This window comes from Rissa tridactyla, chromosome 4, assembly GCF_028500815.1.
Source record: "Rissa tridactyla isolate bRisTri1 chromosome 4, bRisTri1.patW.cur.20221130, whole genome shotgun sequence".
In the NCBI taxonomy this organism is placed as follows: domain Eukaryota; kingdom Metazoa; phylum Chordata; class Aves; order Charadriiformes; family Laridae; genus Rissa; species Rissa tridactyla.
In genome coordinates, this window is record NC_071469.1 from 32,201,234 (window position 1) to 32,214,872 (window position 13,639).

Consider the following 13,639-nt stretch of genomic DNA (forward strand, 5'->3'; position numbering starts at 1 on the left):
TTTTCTTTTTCTTTTTCTTTTTTTTTTAAACAAAGCAATTAAAAAATACCTGCTCAAACAAATACTACCAGCATTCATTAGTCAGGATGGTTATATGTAAAAGAAATGATGCCAGATAGTAACAAATCCAAGAGAAGTTTATTATGAAAATGGCACCTGCGGGATGAAAAAAAATTAAGTTACATAAAGACAACCATGTATGACATGTATGAGAATCTACAAAAGTATAAAAAGAACCCTGTTGTAAATGAAGTATGTACATTTCTGATTTGCAGCATTATCAATGATCAATGAAAAAAATGTTTCAAATAAGCCAGGCACTCGAGAAGTTAGATTCGGTTAGCTTAACACAAAATAAATGTACCATAGCTGTCACTTTTTAACATTTTAATTTTTTTTATATTGTAGAGTTGGTAACACTGCTAAGATTTATACGAACAGAATCCCTTTCCCCATTATTCAGCTACTTGGCACCAGTCTCCTCATAAAAGATTTCATATATTTGTACAAGAAATAGTTAAAAACACAGACACAGTCTTCACAGGTAATGAAGTTTTTTTTTCATTTTGTAATTTTAAACACTATGGATTTAGACAGCAGCTGTGATTATCTGTTAGTTTAAATCACCAGAAATCATTTTGACACAACACAGAAACATTTATAAAAAAAAAAAACAAAACAACAACAGCTGTCTAGCTGTTTTTTGTAGCTGATAGGTGCACTCCTTTGATTGTTCCATAGCTAGAGTAGAGCTTCCAAAATTGAACTTTGAATTTCCCAATCAGCTTTCTCGCCTTTTTTAGACCCACTTAAATCCCTCCACCGGAACCTTTAAAAGATCATTAATCAAATTTGTGGCGTCCAATTCCTTTTTTTCACTATTACTCCGCCGTGGCTTGGACCTACTTCTCAAATTCAAAGCTACCGCAGGAATTGACTCGATGCAGCGAGCGATCAAAAATTCAAAGGACAGCTGAGTTAATATACCAGCATTGCACACATAAGCAAATATATACGACGATCCTAAGCTCAGTTTCCTTTATAAACAATGCTCGGCGACCTCTGAAAGCATTTCCTATCTCACTGGTAATCGCTCTACGTATTACTCCGCCAGCCTACCTGGGAGAAAACCAAAGAAATGCACCCTCTGCTTACAGTTCGAGCACAAGGGACTCCGGGAATGTTAACAACTGAGGCTATATGGCATCAATTTGCTTAATATATCTGAGCATTACTCTGTAGTGCATTGTGGGGTACACTGGAAGAGTAAGTCATACCCAGAATTCCTCTGTGGGAAAAATGGCTCCATTAACCTTGAGCTAGTTAAGAGTCTTTTATCTCTGAGAGTGAAGAAGAGAGAACGAGAGAGCGAGAGAAAGAGAGAGGGGAAAAGTGTGTGGGGGGGAGAGAGGAAGGGGGCGGGGGAGAGAGAGGTTTGAGAATACACAACAGCAAAGCAACAGCGGAAATTAAAAGGTATACAGACAGTGGAAGCAGCATAAGGTGACATTACAGAGGAAGGCCACCACACAAAAACCACTAACCCCCAAGAATCACTGGTTCACTAGGACTGCAGGAATGGGACTTTACCACTCCGGACTAGAGATAAAGCACAGAGAAGACAAAGGACAAAACAACTACATTAGCTTAGTATATACTGCATATAGTAACACACATTGAAACTGCAATGGGACTGACAGCCAAGGACACTTACACATTGTACACATTACAGTTCTCACATCTGTTATTAGATGCCTTAACAAACAGCTGCCAAAGATGGAGTGGAAGAAGAATTTATATTTGACAGTCATTTGGAGTGTTTGACACTACACTGTGATTTCTGGCAACAAAGACAAAATAGGAGATTTCTTTTCTTTTACTTAATGTGCAGTTTTCAGTTGTAGTTATCTATTTCAAGCTTATTAACCCATTCTTTAGTTTTAAAACATATTGGTTTCAACACTAGAAATAAGGAAAAAATAACAAAAAATACCCAAATCAAAGAACAAAAAGAAATTTACAACCTTCCCTCTATAATATTAAATGAAAAACAAAACAAACATGTTAAATAGTTTTTCTGGGTTTTTTTTTTTTTTACTCCGAAGTGTTATTTGACGTTGTAAAATTAGCCTCAGTTACACTGAGAAAAAAACAAAGCAAAACAATATGCACCTAAGAAACTGCTCCTCGCGTCAATTAAATTGAGTTTTTTGTTTTTAAGCACTTTTTGAAAAAGGCTTCCTGACCCATTTAAATTTGATGTGAGGCTATGCTTGTTAGTTTGGAGGTAAAAAATTTTAAAGTCCTGCAGCAAATGTTAATGAGGGCTTTTGTCTTAACTAACCAAGGAGACTGCAGCACCCAACTATAAACCAGTACGGAACACATTCTTTCCAAAAAACCCAGCCCACAAGCTGCATATTGTATGAAGACATTACAGATTAATAAATGATAGCACCATGGTTTTAGAAATTAAGTTAAAGTTTCAGTAATTAACATTTAGTCCAACTTTTTAACATTCTAGTCACAGGCCAGAAATTAACTTTTTAAGAACCCAAATTATTTTATGTGCAAGTAAGAAAATCTTAACCATAAAAAGAGAATTAAACTCTGCATAAAATTCTAAAATACTATCCCCTATTTTAAAGGAATTAGGAACAAAAACCCCTTTTCATTTGACTTAGTCAAACAGGGCACATTGTTTATGCTTGTCTCTTTTAATCTTGATCATATCAAGATCATTTTGAAGTAAAACCAATGGTTGTCACTTTAAAATCTCTTTACCACAACACTGAGTATTCTATGGCAGAGGCATACACATATTAAAGGCATCTTAATAAAGATGCAAAGGAAAAAACACACATCTTAGAAGAAGACAAAATGGCAGGCAACTGGTACTTCGACTCTCTGAAGGCAAAAATAAAAAAATATCTTTACATTAAAGAATAAGTCAAGTTAAAGAGAAAGGGAATGAAATGGGGAGATCATATTGAGAGAATAAGCTGACCTGCTCAAATTCAAAGTGCTAGAATTAAAGGTCTAAATTAAAACATAGTCTATGCCTCAGAGTATAACACTGAACACAGTATGTGGTCATATTTCAATCCTCTTTCCGTTCCAGAGTCTGTGTAGTGTGAATGCCATTGCTGTACACAGGAAATGGAAGAGTGGAAAAAAGTCCTTCGGCAGTTGTGAACACATTCCCTGCAGGCATTTGGGTCAGACTGGCCCCGCTCACAGCACTTCCAAACGGTCCCGACATGTTGAGTCGGTGAACGTGGTGGTAGAGCATTTCCATCGGTGTTTTAGGATCCAACCCAAAGCTGGGGCTGTTAACATCAACAAAGTTAACAGCATGGGTGTTGGGGAGGAGGTTGCCCTGCATGGCTAAAGTAACTTCAGCTGGAGCATACCGAATAGTGCCAGTGGTGTAGACCCTCTGAGCAGCAGTGCTGGTCGCGGCAAGGGTTCCCGTTACCCTGTGAACCAAAGGAAGCACCACATTGCCTGCTTGTAACCTCTGAAGGGCTTCCAGATCCCCAGTGTACAACAAAGAGTTGGAAGTTGTGGGACCGCCTGGATGTTTGTCCCGTGGAGATGCTGAAAGCGGGGGCGACAAAGGGTCAGAGGACACAGGAGCCAAGGCCGAGTTGGATGAGGTGCTGAATTGAGTTTTACGGCTGGCAGTATTTTCAGTCCCTGGCGGGGTGAGAACGGAGTCTGGAATGGAGACATGTAAACTACTGCTGGCTTGGGGGGAAGGGAAGTGCTCGGAGCTGGGGGGCTTGGTCATACTGTAGGGTGATTCATTCCTTGAGATTTCCCTGTTGGGTGGGTAATTCCAAATACTGCTATCATTATCAAAATTGATAGGTTCTGAGATTTCTGTTTTAATTTTGAGCACTGAGGCACTGTTTGGCGACGAGAGCAGCTGGGGCTGGTCCACCAAAGCTGAGTCAAGTCCATTTGGACTTGAGGTGCTTGACAGCCTTCTCCGGGTCATGCTGCCTCCCTTTTGCTTTTTTCTCCTCTTCTTCCTCTTTTGATGTTTGCTGGAAGACTGGGCATTTACTTCCCCTGCACTGTCTGAGTCCTTGGCACTGTCCGAGGTCAGTGATTCACAGTTCTGCAACCGCAAGTCTGACTCACTCTCAACATAGCGCTCCACCTTGATCTGCATAGAGCCAAGAGTGCCAAAACTGTCCTCAGGGGCCTTTTGATTCTCGAAGTCAGAGTTCTCAAAGCTGTCATCACTGTCCCTGCTGTCCTGGTTGCTGGAGCTGTTCCCATCATCGTTACAGTTCATTTCGTTATCCGACTGATTTCCTGACTTTTTCCTGTCGGATTCAGGGTCTTCACTGTTTTCTGACTGGTTTCCTTTCTCATCTGACTTTGAGTTCTCATTGTCCTCTGGAGCAAAAGGAAAGTGAGACAAACCATTAGCAAGAGGAACATAATACTATAACCCAAGTCCAGATTTCTACCTACCAATGAGATTTGATTGCTGTAAACATTTTGGCAAAAGGCGTTCTCTTCTGCAGAGCCACAATTTTTTGCAACGTTGTGTTGGGAGAGTTTTGATCACCACGAATCTCTCTGACTCAGGATTGTTAAGGCACTAAAAGCCTATGCCATATGGCCTGCACCTCGATTGAGGGGGACCTTTTCATCTGCTCGCCGGATAAGAATCATTTTGACAACTGTGAGCACAACGGTCCTGTGGCTGTGTCATCCAAAGAGGAGTCACTGAACAATCCCATTATGACCGTTACGTTCTGGTGATTGTTCTCGCACATCCATGTTCTCCTACAGTGGGCAGGCATCCAGGTGTAGCGCTATTTACTAATGAAGACTCTAGTCCTCTCGTGTCATTTTCCTCTCACCGTTGCCACTTTTGAAGTGGCATAGTGTCTCTGACTTCAGTGGAATTACTGCCGATTTCCTCCCGTGTGAGAGGAGAAGCAGGTCATACATGTATAAATCTGAATGAATAAAACAGCTATAACGATTTTGTTATGTTGCTAGACTGTTTTCTTATATTCTCCTGAAGGGCAACAAATGAAAAAAAAACCCAAAAAACAGAAAAAAAAAAAACAGGCAGTGAATTAAACTCTTGATTGATCCAAATCATCTAAGGACCATTGAAATAGCCCAGCTACAGCACTGAGAAACTGTCACTCTTCTTGTCTGAATACATTTAATTGTGGTTTAGATTTTTACCTAATTCTAATACGGATGAGATAAACACTCTAGCCCACTGGCCTCGGACAGCCAAAGCAGCTTTGAGAATGAATACTCTCCATTATCATACTATATTTGAAAGAGTCATGAAAGGCTTCAGGACACCCTGTCTTTTACAGACCAGCCAGAAATCTTTTGTTGTGAAATAAAAGATGTTTTTTCACTCATCAGAGCCAAGTACTACCCTTTTCAATATACTCATTTTAAGGGGAGAGGGGAAGGGCCAGTTTTCCTCTAAAGATTGGTTACTCCTGGAGCCATGTCAATACCAAACAGTTTCCCAGAAGTGCTGGAGAAGGTGGGCTTGACAAGGAAGCTGCCCAAGGATTCAGGGCAATGTACTTCACAAGTCACTTAGTGGGACTTATGCGTGAGTCACCAGCAGCAGAGACACCCTCTCCTTTGAAAAGTAAAACCCACAGAAGCAACGTAACAGCCACAACCCTCGAAATCTCCTCCAGCTTTTTGTTCCATCTAGGGCTGAATTTTTCCTATTTTTTTTCTTTTCTTTTTTTGAAGATGCTTTCTTTTAAGGCCATGGTTTCTATCTGGTCAAGAGTGGGCTTAGGGTGAGGTAGTCTAAAGCTGCACAAAATTTGCCTGGGATTTTATCAGAGCTCGAACGGAACATGTTGGTTTCATCCAAGATGCTGTTCCGATTTCAGGTCCTCTGTCATTTCTATTTAATTCTTTTGTAAGAAACAACCCCTTGCCTCTGCTGTCTGCCAAGATTCCCAGACATCTCCTTCTGGGATGTACACATCTGTCCACCTTTGAAGAATGCTCTCTTGCTCTGCATCAGCCTTAGGAGCCGTGAAGGCACATGCATTTCTCACCTGGAGAAACTTACAGCGCACATGGGAAATGCAAACTGTTCTCCACATGTGTGTTATTCGGCTATTTAGGAACAAGACAGCATAAAGTAAGCTCTGGGAATGGGTGAACAGATTCCCAATGATGGTGGGCAACAAGCCTGTATTTGTGCCTAATGTTGAGTTCAGCCATCAAACCAAGCTGTCAAAGGAGAAAAAATAAAGGCAAAAGATAAAAGGGAACAGCCATATCGTATAATATAATATTAAGACCCAATCCTCTTCTTGCTTTTGCTTGATGTATGTCACTGTGGTCCATTTTGTCCAGATCTTTTTTGGTTGTTATCACAGAGATGAGAGAAAAATCATATATATATATATATATGTACATTTACACATTGCATACTACAGCAGAGTAACATCCTTAGTTCTTGGGCCACAGGAAACCATGCTCCTTTCAAAGCCAGATGATCTGTACCTGTGCCTTGGCATCCACTTTTAAAACTAATGGGGAATCTGTGAACCATCTGTGTGCTGGACCATCTGTAGGAATGATTTACACATTGAGTTTGACAAGTGCATTTAGCTTTTAAAAAACAGCTGAAGTCCCAGACTTAAAGAGCTTAGAAGCAAGCGCTTGAACCCATACCTTCTCATAAAATATAATTCTTATAACCCAAGAAACCCCTCAAATTTTGCAATCTTCACTGCCCCCTAGCGAGACTCTTCAAAAATGTATTTATACAGGAAAAAACGTCATAAAGATTGACAGAAGGGACTTCTCTTCAGAATGTATGCCTACTCTGGAAAAATCAGAACTAGAATTTTATTCAACAGTTACAATCCCAGGTCCTCTGCACAAGGCACAGTACCTGTTCATGAAGCTTACCTGGGAAATCAAATATCTAATTCAGGCAATGATGCGTGCACAGAGTGAAGAGAAATATTGAGGAAAAGGAGATGCTGCGGAAACGTTGAGGCCATTAACAGATTTTGATAGTGTTTTTCAATTTAATTTTACAGGATTTTTTTGGTTGTCATTTTTGGTTTTTTGTTACAATGGAACAATCCTTGAGAAGTACAAGCAACTGGAAAGCTCTTGTGATATGAACCTTTTGTGGCCGTAAAGGCACACCACGTGTGTTACCTGAGTTGTCCTTTGAGTCCGATTCAGAGTCAGAGGTCTCCGAGGATTCTGAGGTTTTCTCTGGCAGATGAGGAAGTTGTGCAATATCCATTGGAGTGTCCTTGTACTCTGGGTTACTGAGGAGGAGACAGCAAATATAAACACAATTGGATGGTTTGCAGTTTCATGGGTTTTTCCCTCTTTCATATCAAAGTTCAGGAACAAAGAACATAAATAGGAAGAACAGCAGAGCAAACACAGAAACACACGTTTTCGGCTCCTCAGAGCTTCACAGCAGGGATTTTATGAAGGTTTATTTTAATACTGCTGTCAAATACTTATATTGACCAGGTACTAAAACTCGTTTGATTCTAGTGAAGTTTTAGAGCTATCAAAGCATTCTTACTGAAGTGGGACACCACAGCTTGTGCAACATCTAACAGTAAAGCTACACTGTGCAATCATCCAACAACAAAATATCTCCATTTCGATCCCATTACTGTGCCTGGAAGGACAGAGAGGGTGTTTTAACTTTTCCAATATGTTTCTCTCCCACCGGCAATGTCTATTAGAGTTATCTCTGTAACAATGTTCTCTATCAACCTTGCCAGAGCCCTTTCAATACCTGTTTTTCTCAGTGTTCCTGTTTTCCACACTTTAATCAAGCAAACCGTACATGAAGTTAGTAAGAAGGTGCCCAGTTAGGGCTAGAGAAAAGGACCACTGCTCAAAAGAATTTGGCCAAAAATAGATAAAAAAAGGTTATATATTTTTTAAACACTGCACACATGCATCCACATCACCAAGAAACCAAAAGCAACCACTCTAACTATATGACAGATGCACATGTGCATGTTAAGATGCATATGTTAGGGATAAAGAACTGTCAACACACCCATTATAATCATATCTTCATCTGCTCATGTGGTGCTCACCTGTGACTTGTTAGCAATGAACATGACTGCAATGTAAAAAAGCTACACTACCAGAGAAACTGAAAAAAACCCAACCCGATGCTTTTTCTTGGTTTGTACCTTTTAAAATGTGTTCCTTTCCCAAATCTGTGCCAAGGCAGGGGAACAGACACAGCTAGACATAACTGGCATAGGAATGTTGAAAATAAACAAAGTCTGTAATAATTTTTGAATAGTTGAGCATTTCTATGCAGTTCGAATTCCAGCCCGGTGATAGAGCAGAAAATCCACAGTCCTGCGTAGAACAATATGAGGCAGCACCGGGGGTGACTGGCACACTATCGCAATGACAGTGTGCCCATATCCAGCCTATTACAGCGTACTGTGAAAATTCAGAGTTCACACAGTTCACTTTGAAATGCCATTCTTATGATTATCATCTTTATGGTTTTGTCCTGACAAAGTGACTTTATTCTGTTGCATCCCAGCACAGTCCCGAAATTTGCCCCCTCCAAGCAAAAGATGTTTGAGGGCTTTCGCACTGTGAATAACAAGTTGCTAGAACAAGAACAGCATTAATCCTCCCTGTCACTATAATTAGTCTATCCTTTTACAGACAGCTGAATCATACTTTATAATGCATGGAAATGTATACAGACCAGTACTCCTGCTAAGACTAGACCTAATTATGCCTTGATCTGTCATTAAAATATTATTTGGACATTTGGATCTTTCACAGATTCCAGTACTAGGAGAAATCTAAATTAAAAATACAAAATCAGTGGAGAAGTTAATCTTTCTCTAACAGACCAGTGAATGGACTGCAGCAGCAAAATCAGGTTCTGGAGGCAGACTTTGGGAAGACTGTACTGCTTTTCTTTTTTTTGTCAGGTATATTCTGTTGGTAGAGAAAGTAATTTTTGTGGGATGTTTGTGGACTAGGTTCACCTATTGCCTGGAAAGCAGCAAAGGGACAGAGGCAACTGCTCATGATTCCTATGGACGCCTTTTCCAGCTAGAATATGAGCACATTTCTGGGCATTTTGAAGCCCTGTTAGAACTGGGGCAGTGAAGCTGTACTTCCAATTCAGAATTGGCAGACTTCAAGAGCTGCCCTCTTGAAATGCTGCATTCTGCCTCGCTCTTGCAAAAGGAAACAAGATGTAGCAGGATAAGGATATATTCAGAAATGCCTGTGCTCAATCATAGCAGGACAGAAACACACAAGCCCAAATGAACCCTCCGCTGCTGTGGAAGGTTTCCCACAGCATCCCTCAGTGCTCTCCTGCCAGGGGTTACTTCCTCCTCCTCCCCAAAAGGAGAATCAAAAGTATTTCAACATGCAAGTTTAGGCAGGCACAGTCTCTTCAGGGCTTGCTGGACTTGGCATAATAAGTCACAATCTAACCCCTAGACATCACTTTGAACTCTCGTGGCATCAAAGGGAATGTAACAAACCATGACAAGCAACTTGAAAGGAGAACAGGCCAGAAAATGACAATTGCATTTCATGACAATCTCAAGGTTTCAAATTTTATTTGTTTGTTTGTTCTGCTCTGGAATGAAACAGAAAATCCCCCGATCTTATTGAACATTTTCACAAAACAGAATGTGTTGAAAGGTATTTTCAGATGAGAAAGGTCAGGTTTATAATTCACTGTCTCTCAGTGACTGTTGGGTCTTCCCTTGAGCTGAGAAACCAGTCCTTTAAAAATATTCCGGCTTTGGTAAAACAGAATTTCTCAGGGGAGAGCCTTTCATTTAAGATTCTACTACTATTTCTGTTTAAAATAGTTCTAATAGTTTAAAATAGTTTTAATTGCTATTTTTATTTTTAAATCCGATTTTGCATCCTTCAGTGTGAATACTGCCTGATGATTACAGGAGCTACATGCTAGTTCAAGGCTTTTCTCCTCCCTCTGGAGTTAACTGGCAAACACCTCTGAGAGAGATATTTTTGCAGCATTCCAGAAGCCTGCTTCCATGCGTTTTCAATAACCAAATAAACGAATGCCCAACGCTTCACACCAGATTTTATAACACAACTACTGAAAGCTGGTGTGGATCATTTTTATCTTTGAGCTCAGGCTCAGTAGATTTAGGGCAGTGGAGGCAAGCAATAAAATGGTGGAGGGCTTATTTGAAGACTAAGGCAGCACAATAATTCAAGAGTATTCCAGTGTCCTGAGACATGACAGATGTTTCAATAAATATAACCAAATGGCACTGTTTTTGAGGTGGACCACATGAAGAGTTTTTCTCCTTAACTTTCTCCAGTAGGCAATTATTTTTTCCCTAAAACACTCACCAACAGAGAGAAGCAACAGAGACAGCAGTTGAAACGAGAGAAGTGACTGGAAGACCTACCTAAGAAGGTAATTGACCCAGATGATATTCTTCTCACTTGCGTTCTTGGCATTGACAGCTATGGTTGCACTAGACTGTATCCAGATATAACCTCCGTTCTTCTGCATCCAGCGGTAATACTTTGTTACACATTGACCCTTATTCAGCACTGGCAAAAAAATACAAAGAAAACAGAAGCACGATACAGTGCGTTTTAGAACTGTGGTAAAATGATCTTCATTGTACAACATGCCACAAGTAGGAGCAGAAGATATTTGGCTTCCTTTGGGTTTAATGCAGCATGCCAGTGAGATGACAAACAGGATCTGAAGTTCAGTATAGCTAGCTGTATGTTTTACAAGTTTTTAAAGTATGATTTTAATCTGTTTTTGGAAACTCTGGTGGAAGAAGAAAAGTAAAAAGAACTACAAATCTCTCTGGTTCACAGAATACTTATTGCTGTGTGGACATTTTCAAGGCACTCAATGTCAAACTGTAAAAAAAGAAAAGGAAAAAAAAAGGCAAATTTATATGTGATTTATTCATAGCTCCTAGGTAGACCTCTTTGAGATTCTAGATATTTGAAAGGTTTGGGAAGATACTCTACCCCTGCTGCTTTGATCATTTCTCCTTATTGCAGGCGATATCAACCACTGAACTTATACATCTGTTTCTTTGATCTTGTCAAACAGAATTTACAGTTCTCAGATGAACCAAATCTCCACTGGTCAGTGGGGGGAAAGTCTTGGGAGAATTTACTTTCTACTGGAGCAAAGTAAATCCACCAACAGACTGAGAAAGAGGCCTAAGGGAGGCACAGAATAGCTTGGTGGGAGCCAAAGAGTGACAGCTTTCTCCAATGTTTGAAGTATGCTAGGAAACAGAAACAAGTAAAAGCAATCAGTAATGTGAAACGGTGTTATTAAATGCTCACAGCAAGAAGGCTTAAAAATACAGATGTTTAAAGTAATACTTCAGCCAAAATATTGCCAGGTTGAAGAGAATTTGGCTTGTATCTGAGGTTTCAGTGTCAGGAGGAAGGGATGAAATGCAGATCTTTCAGTGGAAGGGAGCAGCACGGTTTTAAAGAAAACCTAAACTATGCAAAATCTGGGTACTATTGTTACTGGAGCACTTGCTCTCTCCTCTGCACTTCTCCCTAATCCCATAAAGCTTTGTGCACTAGAGGGCAGTGTGCATTCATACACACCACCTGCTTTTGTCATGTCCTTGTCTCCGTCTGCTAAAATGAAAAACCTCTAACTGCTGTAATAAATTTGGCTAAATTAGCTGCTAAATGGTTATCTCAAGTAATATGTATTTGCATTAATCATCTTGCTCTAAACCAGAACAAGCCAGAGTCCTAAAGACGTAGTAAATTCATATTGTCCATTTAATTACGGCTAATAAGTGCTTCATATACAATAGTTTCATGAAGTACATTTTGATTTTTTTTTGTAGAGGGAAAAGAAAAAAGTCACTTTGGAAAAGAATAAGTATTTAAGGCAGTTAAAGTTCCTACCATAAATGTGACAAACGACACTTTGGAGCTTTCAACTTAACCAAATGTCTATACCCCTAATTATACATATGAATGTATCTATATCTAAATCCTTGTACAACAGATATCTACAGAAAAAGATATTTACGAAGGCAACCATACAAACACAGATGCTTTCTTACCTCGGAGGGAACCCCCAGTCCCCACTCCAATTTTTCAAATACTGAATAAAAAAATGAATGTAAAAAAGTGCAATGTAAAGTGAATATAAAGTGCAAGTTAGGTTCAGCTGCAATATGAACAAATATTTGTGATCTGGGTCCTGTTGTTTTTCAGCAACCTCTAGTTAACTAGGTTTGTTTCTAGCAGAGATGCATAAGTTTCCCTAAATTTTTACTTTTGTATTTCAAGCTCTAAATATTCTGCTGTGATAATTCATTTGCTTCAAAACCTCATTATACAGCAGAATAAAGATAAAATACGAACAACTGACTACCCAGCATTTCTGTCAAACCAATGTTGTGTGCCACTTTAGAAAACAATCTCACATAAATTAGCCCAACTTTATCAGTTATGAAGAATTAGGGAAGAAAAGTACTGCTGCAAGTTTTGATTACGGTAGACTTTTCCATTTCAGTAAAATAGGACATTCAAAATACTCTGCTTATAGCTGTCAGTAAAACTGATATGCCTGGAAGTCTGGAGTGATATTGGCTCCTTTCTGGAAGCCTGAACACCCACTGGTTTGTGCAGAAACTAGTAAAATCTATCTGCACTCATATCTGCTAATTATACTGTCGTCTTTTTTATAACAGTTTTTACCTGAGGAGTTCACCATGCTATACAAATACCAAAGGATGAATCCTCACAACTGCCCACATGCACATCTGGAAGTCAAGGTACCAGGTGAGTCACCAGCTAGTGATGAAGAGCACACTGCAACTCTGCATAGTGATACCTATGAGGACCCAGATCCTCCAGGTCCTTCAGTCCATTTCATTCTAGACAAGTCCTTCCTCCTTCAGCACCTTTTATACTGGTTGTTGCACCACTGGAAAAGCCTATGTCTTGAGCTGAATACAGCATTCATTTCAGAACTATGGAAAAAAGGGTGAAAATAAAATCTTTTAAGTTATTTCTGAAGGTAAAGGCACTTGCTGTTTCAAGAAAGAGAATTCAGTGCATCAGAGTTGCATACAAACCATCTACAGTCAGTTCAGGCTCCCAAATTACTATGCATCCAAAGAATATTTGAAATACTGTCTCGAAAATGAGCTTTCCATGAAGTTCATCTACCTGCAAATTCCCACTCTCTATTTGGCCAGCTCAGATATATTACCACATACACAGGATTTTCCTTCCTGCATCTGTCTAAAGCACGTTTCATATGAGAGATTTGTGGACCATGCTCTGAAGGAAGTCCCACGATTCAATATAAAAATTCTCTCTGTAAAGAGATTCTCCAGCAGCCCAGCTGTGCTGTGCTGCTAAATCTGGTTCTTACATCCTTTGAGAGCGAACTAGGTAACCCCAAGCTAGTTCTGAAAGCTCATACTATAGCTTGGGAAGAAATTTCTCGATGTGATGAAAGAGAAAGAATGAAAAAAAAAAAATTCAAATATTTTCTAATTTATGGTGGTTTTTAGCTGTTAACATTGCCAAGCTGAAACTTAGAAATTAGATGAGAATTTTGAGAAAA

General features: G+C 39.6%; 1 protein-coding gene across 3 annotated transcripts in view; it reads right to left on the reverse strand.

Moving 5' to 3' along the window:
- Positions 1 to 225: 225 nt before the first annotated feature.
- Positions 226 to 13,639, reverse strand: part of NPAS3 (neuronal PAS domain protein 3) — a 620,607-nt gene continuing 607,193 nt past the window's right edge. For all 3 annotated transcript variants that reach the window (XM_054200333.1, XM_054200331.1, XM_054200332.1), the window contains 3 exons: positions 10,461 to 10,608; positions 7,201 to 7,316; positions 226 to 4,410 (listed from right to left, as the gene is read on the reverse strand). In XM_054200333.1, the coding sequence (XP_054056308.1) occupies positions 3,101 to 4,410; positions 7,201 to 7,316; positions 10,461 to 10,608 (1,574 nt within the window). In that variant the 3' untranslated portion in view covers positions 226 to 3,100. The remainder of the gene's footprint in view (positions 4,411 to 7,200; positions 7,317 to 10,460; positions 10,609 to 13,639) is intronic.